The sequence below is a fragment of the Chelonia mydas genome, chromosome 1 (assembly GCF_015237465.2).
Source record: "Chelonia mydas isolate rCheMyd1 chromosome 1, rCheMyd1.pri.v2, whole genome shotgun sequence".
NCBI lineage: Eukaryota > Metazoa > Chordata > Testudines > Cheloniidae > Chelonia > Chelonia mydas.
Window position 1 is genome coordinate 222,794,481 of NC_057849.1, and position 16,225 is coordinate 222,810,705.

Here is a 16,225-nt window from a genome sequence, read left to right on the forward strand (position 1 = left end):
CTGGGGCATGGGCTTACCTCGGGCGGTTCAGTCTGTGGGGCTAAAGCAGGCTGGCTGCCTGTCTTGGTAGTGGCACTGCACATGCCCAGGAAGCAGCCAGCAGGTCTGGGTCCCAGGCTGGGGGCCAGGAGACTCCACCCACCACTCTCACTCGCAGGCACTCCCCACCACCACCCCCCAGCTCCCACTGGCTAGGAACTGGCCAATGGGAGTGCAGAGCTGGTGCCTGGGCAATGCGTGGAGCCGCATTGGGGGAGCCCCCCACCTAGGAGCCGGACCTGCTGGCTGCTTCTGGGGTGCAGCAAGGAGCCAGGACAGGTAGGGACTAGCCTGCCTTAGCACTGCAGCACCACTGACCAGACTTTTAATGGCCCGGTCGGCAGTGATGGCCACGGTCCCTTTTCGACCAGTGTTCTGGTCGGCAACTGGACACCTGGTCACCCTACTCCGCTTTCACAAGAAGTGTGTGTGCTTGTGCAAGCTTCGTGGGCAAGTGCAGTGTTGTAGACAGACCAGTGGTATGAAGTGTAAAGCAATGCAAGAATCGCTTCAGAGTAGCAGCCGTGTTAGTCTGTATTCGCAAAAAGAAAAGGAGTACTTGTGGCACCTTAGAGACTAACCAATTTATCTGAGCATAAGCTTTTGTGAGCTACAGCTCACTTCATCGGATGCATACTGTGGAAAGTACAGAAGATCTTTTTATACACACAACCATGAAAAAAAATGGGTGTTTACCACTACAAAAGGTTTTCTCTCCCTCCACCCCACTCTCCTGCTGGTAATAGCTTATCTAAAGTGATCACTCTCCTTACAATGTGTATGATAATCAAGGTAGGCCATCTCCAGCACAAATCCAGAGTTTAACAAGAACGTCTGGGGGGGGGGAGTAGGAAAAACAAGGGGAAATAGGTTACTTTGCATAATGACTTAGCCACTCCCAGTCTCTATTCAAGCCTAAGTTAATAGTATCCAATTTGCAAATGAATTCCAATTCAACAGTTTCTCCCTGGAGTCTGGTTTTGAAGTTTTTCTGTTGTAATATCGCAACTTTCTGTCTGTAATCGTGTGACCAGAGAGATTGAGGTGTTCTCCGACTGGTTTATGAATGTTATAATTCTTGACATCTGATTTGTGTCCATTTATTCTTTTATGTAGAGACTGTCCAGTCTGACCAATGTACATGGCAGAGGGACGTTGCTGGCACATGATGGCATATATCACATAGGTAGATGTGCAGGTGAACGAGCCTCTGATAGTGTGGCTGATGTTATTAGGCCCTGTGATGGTGTCCCCTGAATAGATATGTGGACACAGTTGGCACTGGGCTTTGTTGCAAGGATAGGTTCCTGGGTTAGTGGTTCTGTTGTGTGGTATGTGGTTGTTGGTGAGTATTTGCTTCAGGTTGGGGGGCTGTCTGTAGGCAAGGACTGGCCTGTCTCCCAAGATTTGTGAGAGTGTTGGGTCATCCTTCAGGATAGGTTGTAGATCCTTAATAATGCGTTGGAGGGGTTTTAGTTGGGGGCTCAAGGTGATGGCTAGTGGCATTCTGTTATTTTCTTTGTTAGGCCTGTCCTGTAGTAGGTGACTTCTGGGAACTCTTCTGGCTCTATCAATCTGTTTCTTCACTTCCGCAGGTGGGTATTGTAGTTGTAAGAAGGCTTGATAGAGATCTTGTAGGTGTTTGTCTCTGTCTGAGGGGTTGGAGCAAATGTGGTTGTATCGCAGAGCTTGGCTGTAGACAATGGATCGTGTGGTGTGGTCAGGGTGAAAGCTGGAGGCAAGTAGGTAGGAATAGCGGTCAGTAGGTTTCCGGTATAGGGTGGTGGTTATGTTTATGACCATCGTTTATTAGCACTGTAGTGTCCAGGAAGTGGATCTCTTGTGTGGACTGGACCAGGCTGAGGTTGATGGTGGGATGGAAATTGTTGAAATCATAGTGGAATTCCTCAAGGGCGTCTTTTCCATGGGTCCAGATGATGTCATCAATATAGCGCAAGTAGAGTAGGGGCGTTAGGGGACGAGAGCTGAAGAAGCGTTGTTCTAAGTCAGCCATAAAAATGTTGGCATACTGTGGGGCCATGCGGGTACCCATAGCAGTGCCGCTGATTTGAAGGTATACATTGTCCCCAAATGTAAAATAGTTATGGGTAAGGACAAAGTTCAGCCACCAGGTTAGCCGTGACATTATTGAGGATAGTGTTCTTGACGGCTTGTAGTCCATCTTTGTGTGGAATGTTGGTGTAGAGGGCTTCTACATCCATAGCGGCCAGGATGGTGTTATCAGGAAGATCAGCGATGGATTGTAGTTTCCTCAGGAAGTCAGTGGCGTCTCAAAGGTAGCTGGGAGTGCTGGTAGCATAGGGCCTGAGGAGGGAGTCTACATAGCCAGACAATCCTGCTGTCAGGGTGCCAAAGCCTGAGATGATGGGGCACCCAGGATTTTCAGGTTTATGGATCTTGGGTAGTAGATAGAATATCCCAGGTCGAGGTTCCAGGGGTGTGTCTGTGCGGATTTGATCTTGTGCTTTTTCAGGGAGTTTCTTGAGCAAATGCTGTAGTTTCTTTTGGTAACTCTCAGTAGGATCAGAGGGTAATGGCTTGTAGAAAGTGGTGTTGGAGAGCTGCCGAGCAGCCTCTTGTTCATATTCCGACCTATTCATGATGACAACAGCACCTCCTTTGTCAGCCTTTTTGATTATGATGTCAGAGTTGTTTCTGAGGCTGTGGATAGCATTGTGTTCTGCATGGCTGAGGTTGTGGGGCAAGTGATGCTGCTTTTCCACAATTTCAGCCCGTGCACGTCGGCGGAAGCTCTCTATGTAGAAGTCCAGCCTGCTGTCTCGACCTTCAGGAGGAGTCCACCTAGAATCCTTTTTTTGTAATGTTGGTAGGGAGGTCTCTGTGGTTTAGTATGTTGTTCAGAGGTGTGTTGGAAATATTCCTTGAGTCGGAGACATCGAAAATAGGATTCTAGGTCACCACAGAACTGTACCATGTTCGTGGGGGTGGAGGGGCAGAAGGAGAGGCCCCGAGATAGGACAGCTGCTTCTGCTGGGCTAAGAGTATAGTTGGATAGATTAACAATATTGCTGGGTGGGTTGAGGGAACCATTGCTGTGGCCCCTTGTGGCATATAGTAGTTTAGAAAGTTTAGTATCCTTTTTCTTTTGTAGAGAAGCAAAGTGTGTGTTGTAAATGTTGTAAATGCAAGAAGGGGACTGGTACCAATGGTCAAAGAGAAACTAAAAGAGATAAAGGGGACTGACAGCCAGTGGTTTGGGAGTTGTAAAAGGACAGTCTCAAATCAGTCTTTCTGATTGTGCTGGCACAAACTTTCACTCTGGATCATAGTAGTGGGTGGAGGAGGTGGAGAAGACAGATTAGCATACCTTTTAAAGTGGCTGGGACCTGTGCTCACAACTGGAGTCTGTTAAACACTGAAATACCCCTCTTTCTTGGTACTGGGAGCCTGCAAATGGTAACCATGTGATGTTCCCACACTGGTGCTTTTCCAGACATTGAAAGAAGCATTGAAAGCTTAATCAAGGGCTTACAGGAGTTAACTAGGATGTGGGCACAAGTGTGATCTAATGCAGGGGTTTTCACAACCATTTTTTTTGGTGACCTCAGTGTAGCCACCAACTCTTGCTGCTAGCCTTTCTGACAAATTGTGCTAAGATACTTAATTTTAGGAAAAACAAATAAATGTGTCCAAATCATTGTAATTTATGTAGAGTTTTTTTGTTTTTGTTTTGCAGACTCAATAACAAAAACACCCTATATATGTAAAAACATATGTATGATATTCTTTCTTTGCCCCAACTACCTCCCACAACCCATCCCCCCTAGGGCCCTGCTGCCCTCCTCCCTCCATTTCCCCAATCTCCCTTCCACAGTCTCACACCCAAGGCCCATCCTGGTCCTTGCCTCTTGACCATGGCACACTGTGCTGTCGGCGGCTGAAGCCCTGCCAGAGCCCCGGGGGCTGAAGCCCAGAGTCCCGCCACCAGAAGCCCAGAGTGGGAGCACTGGGGGCAGAAGCCCAGAGCCCTGGAGGCAGGAACCCTAGGGGTGGGAGCCAGAGCCTGGGAGTAGGAGCTCAGGTGTGAATCCCACCACTGGAGCATGGGGGCTGAAGGCTGAGCCCCCACCACTCTCAGGAAGGTGGGTCAGGGAACTCACCAGCCACTGTGGAATCAAAGGTTCCTCCCGCATCCTGCACACCATCCCCAAACATCTGCAGAGGCACTGCCTGGACCCCTAAGGAGGCTGCGCAGTGCAGGGCACCAATCCCCAGCTGGCAATGCCAGCAAACACCAAGGCAGCACCTCCAGGACAACAGCTGAACACTGGAAGGAGGGGCTGCTGCTTTGCCTTTTTCCCCCATTCTCCACACAGGAGGCTGTTGTGGCCACAGAAAAATTCCCAGGTAGCCGCATGTGACCACATTTGAGAAATCATAGAATATCAGGGTTGGAAGGGATCTCAAGAGGTCATCTAGTCCAACCCCCTGCTCAAAGCAGGGCCAATCCCCAATTTTTGCCCCAGATCCCTAATTGGCCCCCTCAAGGATTGAACTCACAACCCTGGGTTTAGTAGGCCAATGTTCAAACCACTGAGCAGAAATGCTGATCTGATGCCTTGAATTGCTGGATGGGGAGTCATGAAAAATCTTCCTGTCCTCCAGGAAGCATTATGTGACTGGAAAGTGGTACTCCTCGCTCCGGCTTGCAGATAAAAGGCCCTATAGGAAACTTGCTCAGTTGAAAGTGGCCTAGGTGGGATTTAGCTCTGGATATGACCAGTGTCTCCTCACTAATGACTGATCTTATATCCAAAGATTGTGGTGGTGGTGGTGTAACTTGGGCTAACCCCTCTCAGGCATATTCCACATGTAGGAAAATCCAACATATCTTGCTTATATAACCTGTTAAAATAAGTTAGTTAAGAAGAGACAGAATTGGAAGAACAATTGTTCTGATGATTCCTTCCAAAGAGAATATGCTGTGCTTTGCATTATTTTTAATGAGGCTTTTCACTCCTCAGCCCCACAATCTGCATTTTATAACGTTGTTGTTTTACGTATATAGGGAGATATTCAAAGCTATTCATTTCCTTTAGGCTCATAAAGAAGGAGACAACATTTTGATAAAATGTAGATAAAATGCATTCCTGGGTAAATAGTTCCTCTTTTCTTAGGCAGTGCAAAGTTTTTTCTTAACATAGGAATTCTTAACAGGGATTTATTCTACAATAAATTATCCAAATTCTATTGGACAAGTAGTGTTGTAGGTTACTTTGGGTTTATGTTGGAATAACCCAGAAGAGAATTTGACTCTAGGGATCAAATCTACACTTAAATATGCAGGAGTATCACTCTTTGAATCTATCCTGCTCTTGATTTCTCCCCACCTCCCCCTCGTTGCCCTGTTGACTTTACTGTTTTCAGTTTATTCAGTACAAGTAGGATTCCATACAGGCCTAGGAGCCTATACTTTCAGGTCCTAATGCGGAATTAGGGGTCTTAGATCATAAACTCCTTAAGACAGAAAATAAGGTCAATTTGTTAATAAAACACCAGGCAAACCTGTGGTGTTATATAATGATATTGGGAGGGGAAAAAACTACAGGAATCAAGTCTTGTACAGGACAAGGGGCAGATCAATAGCAGCATGTGAACAGAAGGTTCAAAAGTCAGAGACCTTCAGAGGGTAAGCACTAAAGAGTAGTTAAACTGAACAGTGACAGGAGAAGTTTTATTTTATATATTTTATTTTAGTACGCATAGTTACAGGGCTTTACTGAGTCACATTTCAGACTAGCCAGACTAACAGTTAGCATTGTTTCTGGATCTATCCTAGTTCCCTCAGCATTCCTGAGACCATTATTTTGTTGTCCGTCATTCTCAAATGGCCTATTGTTGCTCTGAGATAAACCGATCCCTTTTAATACTTTATTGTCCTGATGTCTTCCACCATTTCTCGCCTCCCTTCTTTGTACACAACCCATAAGATTGGGTTCCATATTTCTTTAAACTTTTCTAAATCTTTCCTCTACCTTCCTTGTCAGCAAGGTGAACCAGGTCCTTGTCCTATTCAACTCCTTTCTCTATTCTGAGTGCACCTTTGAGCGCTTGACAAACTGTTGCTGCTTTCTGTGCAACCACTCCATACCACTGCAACCACTTTTGCCATGTCCTTCTCTGTAATCTGTAACCACCACCTTCTCTATCCAATTTTATTTTTTTTGTGCTAAAGTAATCTTCCCCATCTGCTTTTCTGACCATGTCACTCTGACACACTTCACAAGCTTCCTCTCACCATCCATGTCATTTTCAAGCTCCTTGTCCTTGACTAAGCTATGCAGAAGTTCATTTTGTTTCTTATTAGTAGGGATACAGTATTGTCACAGAGGTCACAGGACACCGTGACTTCTTTAGCTTCAGCCCTGCTGCAATGGCAGGGCTGGAGCAGCTGTCTGCCCCTGTTGCAGGAGCAGCAACCGGGATTGGGTCAGCGGCCAGCAGTCAGCCCCTAGGGCTGGAGTAGTGGCTGTGGCCAGACTGGGGCAGAAGCAGTGGCCAGGGCTGGTGCTGGAACAGGAGCTGGCAGGAGTGCTGGAACAGTTTTTTATAGTGCGGGTGCTGAGAGCCATAGAACCAAACTGTAAATCCTGTAAGTGATAGAAACCACTTCAAGCCAGGGGGTGCAGTAGCACCCCTAGTTCCAACACCTATGCGGGCTGGGTTAGCCACCAGGGCCAGAGCAGCTGCCAGAGCTGGAGCAGCCTAACCCTAACTCCCCCTCCCAGCACAACACACCCATCCAGTGGCCCCCTTCCTCCAAACTGTACCTCCCCAGTTCCTTCCTCTCCCCTCCCCCGGGAGTGTCCTCTATTTGGGGATCTCTGTATGGTAATCCTAGGGGGACAAGGTGGAAAAACAAGAATCGATTAAAAGACTGAAGGGGCAGAGTTTTTCCCCCCAAGATGTGCCCAGCTGGGCACATCTGACATAGCCAGATGGAGGCACCCAACAGACTACTTTCAGTGGGCTGGGTACATAAGAAAAAAATATCAAAACAAGTTTTGCTTTTAAAACTAACTGATTTATTAAAGAAAAGCAGTAGTATCTGCTGTTAGTGAATTGAACAAATTGTTTCTGTGGTCATCACGCCCTTCAAGCTTTTAGTAGATCTTATCCTCTCACACCTAGGGCAGGCCTTCACTACCTGCTGGATTGGCGGGTAGTGATCGCTCTATCGGGGATCGATTTATTGTCTCGTCTAGACACAATAAATCAACCCCCGAACGCACTCCCCGTCAACTCCCGAACTCCAGCTCGTGAGAGGCAGAAGCGGAGTCGACGGGAGCGGCAGCAGTCGACTCGCCGCCATCCTCACGGCCAGATAGGTCGACCTAAGATACACCAACTTCAGCTACACTATTCGCGTAGCTGAAGTTGCGTATTTTAGGTCGACCCCTCCGCCCCCGTGTAGACCAGGGCCTAGTTTTTATGCATAGATTGTAAGAAGAAAACAAGCATCCCTGCATTTTCAATTCCAGATTAGTTTCTTAGCTTTGAATGAAGTAGTTATTGAACTGAACTAGTTGAATAAACTGAAAGAAAGAGACTTCTCTCTGTACCTACAAGAGGCTACTGGTGTCAAAAGCTGGTTTAGCAGTTCAACAAATGCTGGTTGCAGGTGCTTAGCCAGTGATTTTAATCAGCTCAGTGATTTGACAGGAAACTTACTACTTAATTTTTAAATTTTAATTTAAATGATTTTAATAGATTATAGTAAATTTAGGTCTTAACATAGGTTGTCATAATTTAAAATTAAATTTTAAATAGTTTTATTTTTAAAAATAAACCTAATTTAAATCAGATTTAAATAAAAATCAATTTTTAAAAATTCATTGTTTTTGTTTTTTATCCACCCTGCTTAAGGCATTAGCCTAGGACTTGGGGAACCTGATTCTGCCAGACTTCCTTCTGCCACAGACGTCACTTAGCCTCTCTGAGCCTCAATTCCCCATCTGTTTTAAAAACAAAACAGGGATAATAGCACTTCCCTAGCACACAGGGGTGTTGAGGATAAATCTATTAAAGAACCTGAGCACCTCACAGTCTATGCTAATGGAGGCCATTATATATAACTAAGATAGATATCTTGCAAGGCTTCCCTTGTTCTCTATGCTTCTGCAAAGCTTCCTTTCTAGTCTCATCTCTGTTTCCTTCTCCCACTCTCACTTTCCTTGCTGTTCTTTAGGTGTGGTTGCTTTCATAAGCCACCCTGGTTGAAGATCAACATATTTGATCTAAATTTTGTGTGTTCCTTTCCAGGGCATGTAAATACTCCCATGATATCTTCACGGATGAAAACCGAAAAGTGCTGAAGACCCATGAAGTCAGTGGCCTCAACGAGAATGAGCTGCGGGTCCTGCTCCTCCAGAATGACCCTTTCCTCCTGCCTGATGTGAGTCATACTGATTTCTTAAGGAAAGGCTCTTTGCTGAATAGGGATGGAAGAGGTGAGATATGATGTTGAAGCTGAAGCATGGAATTGGATGTCAGGGAACCTAGATTTTTTTTTTTTTCCTTTGCAACTGATTCACTGTATGACTAAATCATCTACTCTCTGACTTAGTTTCTATGGCTATGTAAATTGGAGATAAAATACCTAGCGTGAAGGGCTGTTGGGAGGCCTTGTCTACATTACTAGTGCATTGCCAGGATAGCTGTACCAGCGTGTAGACAGGCTGTATGCCAACAGGAGTGAGTTTGTTTGTCAGCATAGTAACACAACTTCTCTGAATGACCTTAACTAGGCTGACAGAAGCCCTCTTCTGTTGGCATAGCTGTGCCTGTGGTGGGGGTTTGGCAGCCTAGTTATGTTGGCTGGAGGGAGGGGGGGGTGTTTTTTCACACCCCTGACTAACACAGTTGTGCCAGCGAAACTTTGTAGTATAGACCCAGGCTTACTGATGTTTTGTAAAATACTGTTTTGCTAGAGGGTGTTTGGTGGCTACAAGCAGGCATGTCTTTGAACTATAGGTGAGCACTGAGGCGGCTGGGCACATTAGCTACCCTTCATTCAAGGTAAATGGAAGAAGCAATTAAACTCCTTTTATGGAGTAAGAGCTGGGGACAGTGGATGCCACCATTCAAGGGACTCAGCTACATGCAAGGCTGATCAGAAGCTGAGCTCTGTGGATGGTAGGGTTTCCCTTGGGAGCTGATTGCAAACACAGGGCCTATGTATGTCTGAAGCAGACAAGACAAGAAAAAGGTAGGAGGCAGCCAAGGAAGCACTGGTAGGTGGCCCTGGAAGGAAGCCAAGAGAGCGTCTTTTGGGCAGCCTGCTGGCTGGAAAGCGGCTTGGAATTGTGAGTAAGGAAACTGCCTGCTGTTTGTTCCTGCTGTGTTCAGAGAAACAGGATGTTGGGCACATTCTGTGTAAATAAACAGGGTTGCACCCTATAAGACTCATCTGACTCCCATCATCAATTTCTCCTCCTAACGGAAGCAATCTGCAAGCTCCAAATATTGACTAACTGTTTGGGACAAAAAGGCCAACGATACTTTGAAATCCAAAGATGGTTCTGTAAAAATATTAAGTATTATTGCTTTCTGAAAGCTTACAGTAGGTTTGGATTAGAGGGGAAAGGTGGTGGTGGGGCAGGGAGTTGCTTGCATAACTTCAATATTGAATAAGATGTAAGGAAATGACAGAAAAGTGTCTATTTTTAAAATTATTGTGCCCCTCCTAGAATAGAAAGGGTCCATTTTAGGGCTGTCCAACACCCTAACAACAACAAAAAAGCCCAAGCATTTCCACCTCTTTAGTCCAAATTTTAGTTAGCATTCAACCCATACAAACCAGATCATGAACACTTCCTGTGTAGCCATCTCCATAAATTCAGTCATCTTGCAAAACAAAAAGGGGTTGTGCTGAAGATGCAATGGACAGTGAATATGCACTCACCTGAGTTAGAAACATATTTGAATTTTTTTAGCTCCTTGGAAAGAATAGCAATATTTGCATACAAATATCTTACTCTTGGGGGAATTCTGCACCGCTTGCACAATGCAGAATTTTGCAGAAGTTAATGTGTGCGCAGAATTTCCTTTCCCCCACAGAAATGGGCTGCAGTGCTGCTCACCGCCACTAGGTGCCACAACTTGGAAGAGCCCAGCTTACACTTAGAAGACACTGCTGTGGGGAGGGAAAGGGAGTTAAAGGGTTCCTGGCAGCTGCAGTTCACAGCATGCCCTGAGGGAAGCAGTGGGCAGCACACGGGGAAACTCCGTGCAAGCCTGGGACCGAGCATCAGGCTGTTTACTCCCTCCCCCAGAGCCCAGGGATTCAGAGGAGGGAGTGGGTGTCTGTGCTGGGGGAGCCACGGCTTGACTCTGGGGAAGAGGGGGTGCAGATATCTGGCCCCCTGGCTGGCTCTGGGCAGGGGGAAGGGGACAGAGAAACAGGAACTGGGTTGTTAGTTTCTTTAATTCTCTACTTCTGGGGGAATTTTTGCATTGTCTGTATTCTTACAGACATACTTGCTGACCGGTATTTTGAAATAAATTACCCAAATAATTGAAACTGGCTTGATTATATAATGTTTTGACAAATAAAATTTGCAGAATTTTAAAATATTGTGTGCAGAATTTTTAACGTTTTGGCGCATAATGCCCCCAGGAGTAATATCTGCTTTTACATATCCTCCCCACCACATTTTAATTCTTACTGTGACCATAGAAACAAAAGCTGGAACAAGCCTGATGCAGTGTCTTCAATCAATTCCCTGCCACTGCAAAGGCCTTGGGTATGGGGCCCACAGGAGTTCAGTTTCCTGAGGACTGAAATGCGTTGGTCTAATTAGTCATTGGGGTTTCTGAGCCAAAATTTATGTTTTGTGCTATGCAGCAAGTCAGACTAGATTATCTAATGGTCCCTACTGGCCTTGGAATCTCTTAAACAAGCAGCAACCAAGACCGGGACAGAAACATAAAGACAAACCACACACCCCCCTTTCAACAAACACATTTATGAATGAGCTAAGATACCAGCACCTAGTCTATTTACGATTAATGAGCTTGAAATCCTAGAATAATTGAGTCTCATGGATTTAACGCTCTTTATCCTTTTTTTTTACCTTAATTTGTCCCCAGAGACTTGTGTGCTTTGTTTCTTATCTGGGTGAGAGATGTGCCATTGTATTTCCTGGTTACTTTATCTCCTTGATGCTGTGTTTGCATTTGCTGTGGCAACTAAGTCAGATTTGCCTGCAATTTTCCTCTTGTGTGGTAACTGGTGCCATTAATTTATTTTGTACAAATTTTGTGTAATCGCAACTTGTGAAGGATAGACTGTAGGCTAGCATGATGTCTGGTTTCCCCTCTGCATACAGCCACAGCTTCTCCGGTATATAGTCATGACTTGCAGGCTCTCCAACAATTCCAGTCCTGGCCTATAGAGGCGTACACACATCTGCCAAAGCAAAAATTAAATCCAACATTGTGTAAGGACATTCCTAGTTGGCATTGGAATTCATGACTCTTCTACCGGTCTGTCGGTTTCTGCTGGAGGACACTAGTCCCCAGAATCCCTATGCAGTGATTGACTGGTTGATCCATTCCAAAATCTAGTTGTCAGCTGAAAACCGTTCGGATTTTTTCCCCTGAAACTTCTGCTAGGGATACTTCTTTCAAAATGGGAGGCTTCAATAAATGTCTGTCGAGGCATGAATGTCTGTTCTGGTGCCGGAGTCATTTTAAAGCACTGTGAAAGGTTGGTTGACGTGTAAGAGAAGCAGTTTTGTGAGTAAATAAGGTGATGGAGTGAGAAGGGGGAACTGCAAAGAGGGGGAAAGTGAGTCTGAAAGTGACAAACACTAAAATGTCTTGTGCCTAGCAGGGGAAGGTGGGGAAGAGAGATTCCCCTATCTGGAGAGGGGAAAAACAAGTAGCAGCGAGCATTCTACACAGAAAATACTGAGGGTCTTCTAGCACTGTACGTAGGCAATCAAATCAGACATGTACCACTCCAAGCCTAACAGCTTTCTCCATACCGAGCAGGCCTGGGTCAGGCTTCCAAAAATCCGTGAATCATTCCAGCTTTTCTGGTTTGTATACAGCCCACGTCAGTGAGCATCTTCTGAAAGTGTATTAATAATTATAAGAGTTAGATAACTTATTACAGAGCTCTTCATCTAGAGCTCAGAGCACTTTACAAAGGAGTACAAGTATCATTACTCGCACTTTACAGATGGAAAAACTGAGGTACTGAGTGGGGAAGTGACTTGCCCAGTATCACCCAGCAGGGCAGTGGCAGAGCTGGAATGTCTCCTGAGTCCCAGTCCAGTGCTCTATCCATTAGGCCAGTGGTATGCAAATTGGAGTGTTCCCCCCCCCTTGGGGTGGGGGAGACAAGAGATTCTCTGGGGAGTGTGAAGAAACTGGGATCCTGCAGGGCCTGCTGCTGTAATAGCAGGAGCAGGATACAAATAGAGTAGGTATTGCAGGGTGGGATGGGAGCAGGATTAAAAAAATAGTCGTCCTGCGCTGCAAACAACACATATGGCCTGGCCAGCAGCTGCTACTCTCCCTCCTGCCAGCTCTCAAGGCAGCTTCGCCACTAGCAGCAGTGCAGAAATAAGGGATTACTTCAGATTACAAGCAATGGAGGGGGAAGGGTGCGACAAATTCCATGAATGGTACGGGGGGTGGGGTGACTGGAAAAGTTTGCACACCACTGCATTAGGCCTTTCTGCCATTAAGTAAGAAGAGTAGCCTCTGTCACGTGTTGTTTTTTTTGTTTTTGTTTTTTTCCCCCTCTTCCACTTTTAGGATAAATTGTGTGGGGATTTTTTTAGGCAGTCTCTACGCAAAGGCAGTTTTGTAGAAATGTCTTGCCCTTGGAGCAGAAGATGGTTCCAAGATCCTGTGGGATTTTATTGTTTAGTCGGGGAGTGGTCTCCAAGAAAGCATTGTCTCCTGCACAGGCTAGAACATAAGGATGGCCATAGTGGGTCAAACCGATGGTCCATCTAGCCTAGAATCCTGTCTTCTGATAGCGGTCAATGCCAGGTGCTTCAGAGGGAATGAACAGAACAGGTAATCATCAAGTGATCTCACCTTTAGAGTGGAAAGTTCCCTTCTGCCAGAAGAGCAGAGCTTTCAGCTGCAGTTGTGGGTATCCTGGGCCCAAGTCATTGAGTGCTCCCTCTGTTCAGTGAGCAGACAGAAAACAAAGATAATGCATCTCAAAATGTACTCATAGTTTATTTTGGCAATATTAGTTTTCTCTCTAAGTTGATGTACTATTTAACTCTTTACAGTAACATACTCTAGTCATACTTGGCATTTTCTAGCACTTTTCCCATCCAAGGATCTTGATACGAGATCTTGGTAAGAGACCGAATAGTAGTCTGTGTTAAGAAGGGAGACATCATTTGTGTATGAATTGTAAGGTGTGGCTCACTTACTTCTCAGTCCAACATAAGAAAGACCTAGAAAAAGTGTAGAACAAACCTGTTAAAAATGCAGTCATCCAAGCAAAAAGGAGGCCTGGCTTTTGCAGTTTAGAATTTCATGTTTTTAATTACTGTAACAGCTAGGAGCCTTAGTCATGGATCACAGGACCCCATTCTGCTACACGCTGCACAAACAGAGAAAAAGACAGACCCTGCCTCAAGAAATGATACACTTTTGCAACATATTGTAAGCTGAGTGAGGCAGGGGCCATCTTTTGTTCTGTGTTTGTACAGCATCTAACACAATGGACTCCTGGTCATAGAATCATAGAATATCAGGGTTGGAAGGGACCTCCGGAGGTCATCTAGTCCAACCCCCTGCTCAAAGCAGGACCAGTCCCCAATTTTTGCCCCAGATCCCTAAACGGCCCCCTCAAGGATTGAACTCACAACCCTGGGTTTAACAGGCCAATGCTCAAACCACTGAGCTATCCCTCCCCCCCATGACTGGTGCTTCTAGGGCCTCCTGCAACACAAATAATAAATACCATATAAAAACAACTTGGTGTGGCCAAAAGTGCCATTTATTAGAAAGGTTGGCATGCCCTCTGGAAACCTCACACGACTTTGAAATCCATGAAAATGCTTTAAAATGTCTGTTCCCGGTGACCTTCCACTCCAGAAATATGCTCAGTGATTATGGGTTTTGTTTTATTCCCAACTTTTCCATTACAGAATCCATATGCAGGTTGGGTTAAGAAAAGCGTAATGACTGGAAGGGGGGAGGGGGAGGAGGAGTTTCTTTTAGTCATTTCTCCCTCCCTCCCTCCCCAGGTCTGCCAATTCTATAACAAAGGTAGAGGACCACATGGGACTTGCAGCCAGCAAGACAATTGCAACAAACTTCATGTTTGCCGACATTTCCTCCGAGGGGAGTGTAGGTTTTCTAAGTGCAACAGATCCCACAGGATTCTGGACGGCAATGTGCTGAGGTTGCTGATAGCAGAAGGATTAAATATTATCACAGCGAAGAACATCCAGGTCATCTGTGATCACAAGCATACTGAGTTCAGCAAGGAGGTGTGCCAGTGGAAAAGTAAGTGTTAACGAACAGGTGTAAATTGTAGCATGAATGATGCTTCCCCCTCCCTTGGACATGTTGGAGGCTAGTCTTTTTACCTACATCTCTGTGGGATTTCACCATCCTTTTCTGCTTTCAGTGCCTCCCCCACACAACAGAGCTACACCAGTTGGAGATAAAAAGAAAGCAAGTGCTGGGAATCCAGAAGAAATTGGACCTAGGCCCACTTCCACTACACCAGCCTCTACATCACATGAGCCTTCTTCACAAGGTAAAACTATAGATGTGCCAGTTAATTTGTATGTTGAACCATCTTTTCTGCTTTCCCATTTCCTTAATTCTTGAGTGTAGGCCTGGATATTGACATTCACTCCTCCTCTGCCTTCGTGCTCACAAGAATGGATCAAACAGTGCTAGACCCTATCACAGACCGTGCACTGGAGAGCACTTCTAGGCAATATGTATCTGTATCTTTTCATACACAATAGATCCCTGGCCAGTGATTGTTGTACAGGAAGCTGCTACTGAGGACTAGTAATCGAATTTCAATTTCACTAGCTGGAATGAGCATGTTCATTTGTGAGAATTACTAATAATAGATTATATAAGTAGTAGGATGGTGGTGGGGAAAAATACAGTTTATTTGCCTTGAACATTAAGGCCAGGTCGTGCTCGTGTAAACCAGTATGAGTCCACTGATGTCAACCAGGGAGGATCTAATCTAGTGGCTGCTTTTCGTTGGGTTATGGTGTGGGTCACATAAGGTGGAAGAGTGCTAGAGCAACCCCCAGAGCTGAGAAGTGATTGGAGCAAAGATAAAGGCACAGATCTTTTTTGCCTGTAAACTACTAGGAGCTAGTAGAGGCTATTGCAGAGTCCTGCTCTCTCCCTTCCCACCTTTTTTCCCTCACCCTTGAGGCTGAAGACTTCTTCGTTTTTAATTTCCACTATAGCCCATCTGTTGGTGGTTTGGCAGCTTGTTAGTATGCCCGTTAAATCATCCCACATTGTGGTTTACTGTTTTGGATCTCTGTTCGTCCCATCTCTTGTCCCCAACAAGTAGAATATAAAATATAGTTATACATCTTTATTAGCTGAGAGGTTGTGTTGAAGCCCACTCTGGAATATGAATAATGTAGTAGAGAGAGAGAGAGCCTGGAGCACGGGACCTGGTGCAAGACGTGCGGCCTGAACAGGCAGCAAAGTCAGGCCATGTATCAAAGCAGATGCTTACAAGGTCGCTGACCAGTGCTTGGCAATGGTGTAGCTAGTGTTGCTAGAGCACAGGCACTCTTAAGAAGTACTAGGTGCTGGGTATTCATACGCAACTTGTTTGTGTCAATGTATAAAAGAGAAATCCTAGGAGGGGCATCTTTGCCCAACCTAGGGGACAGCAGAGACTCCTGCTGCTGACTGACCTGGTACCATTGTCATGGGCATACATGTGTTAGTGTACCTGTAGCTCCTATAGGGGGCTAGGAGTGTCCTTCATCGACAATAAACGTGGCCGAGCGCCTTCGCCACTGAACCGAGTCTGTGGTCTTTCTGGGGGGTATTGCTGAGGTCTGCTAAACCGACTACAGACAGGGCTGGGACAGAATAAGGAGAGAACACTCACATGCACACACGGGCCCCAACACTGGCAACCCCAATGTGGTTTCCCTTTTGT

The 16,225-nt window shown here is 45.7% G+C and overlaps 1 protein-coding gene across 7 annotated transcripts in view; it reads left to right on the forward strand.

The window, feature by feature from the left end:
• LOC102940945 (protein mono-ADP-ribosyltransferase PARP12) overlaps positions 1-16,225 on the forward strand; it is a 45,072-nt gene that overhangs the window by 7,026 nt on the left and 21,821 nt on the right. For 6 of the 7 annotated variants that reach the window (XR_005227657.2, XM_037914239.1, XM_037914250.2 and 3 more), the window contains exons 2-4: positions 8,344-8,476; positions 14,310-14,571; positions 14,696-14,827. Coding sequence is in view for 6 of the 7 variants with exons in the window: in XM_037914239.1 (XP_037770167.1) it covers positions 8,344-8,476; positions 14,310-14,571; positions 14,696-14,827 (527 nt within the window). In the remaining variant the exon portion in view is untranslated. The remainder of the gene's footprint in view (positions 1-8,343; positions 8,477-14,309; positions 14,572-14,695; positions 14,828-16,225) is intronic. The other variant, XM_043534562.1, reaches the window with a different exon arrangement.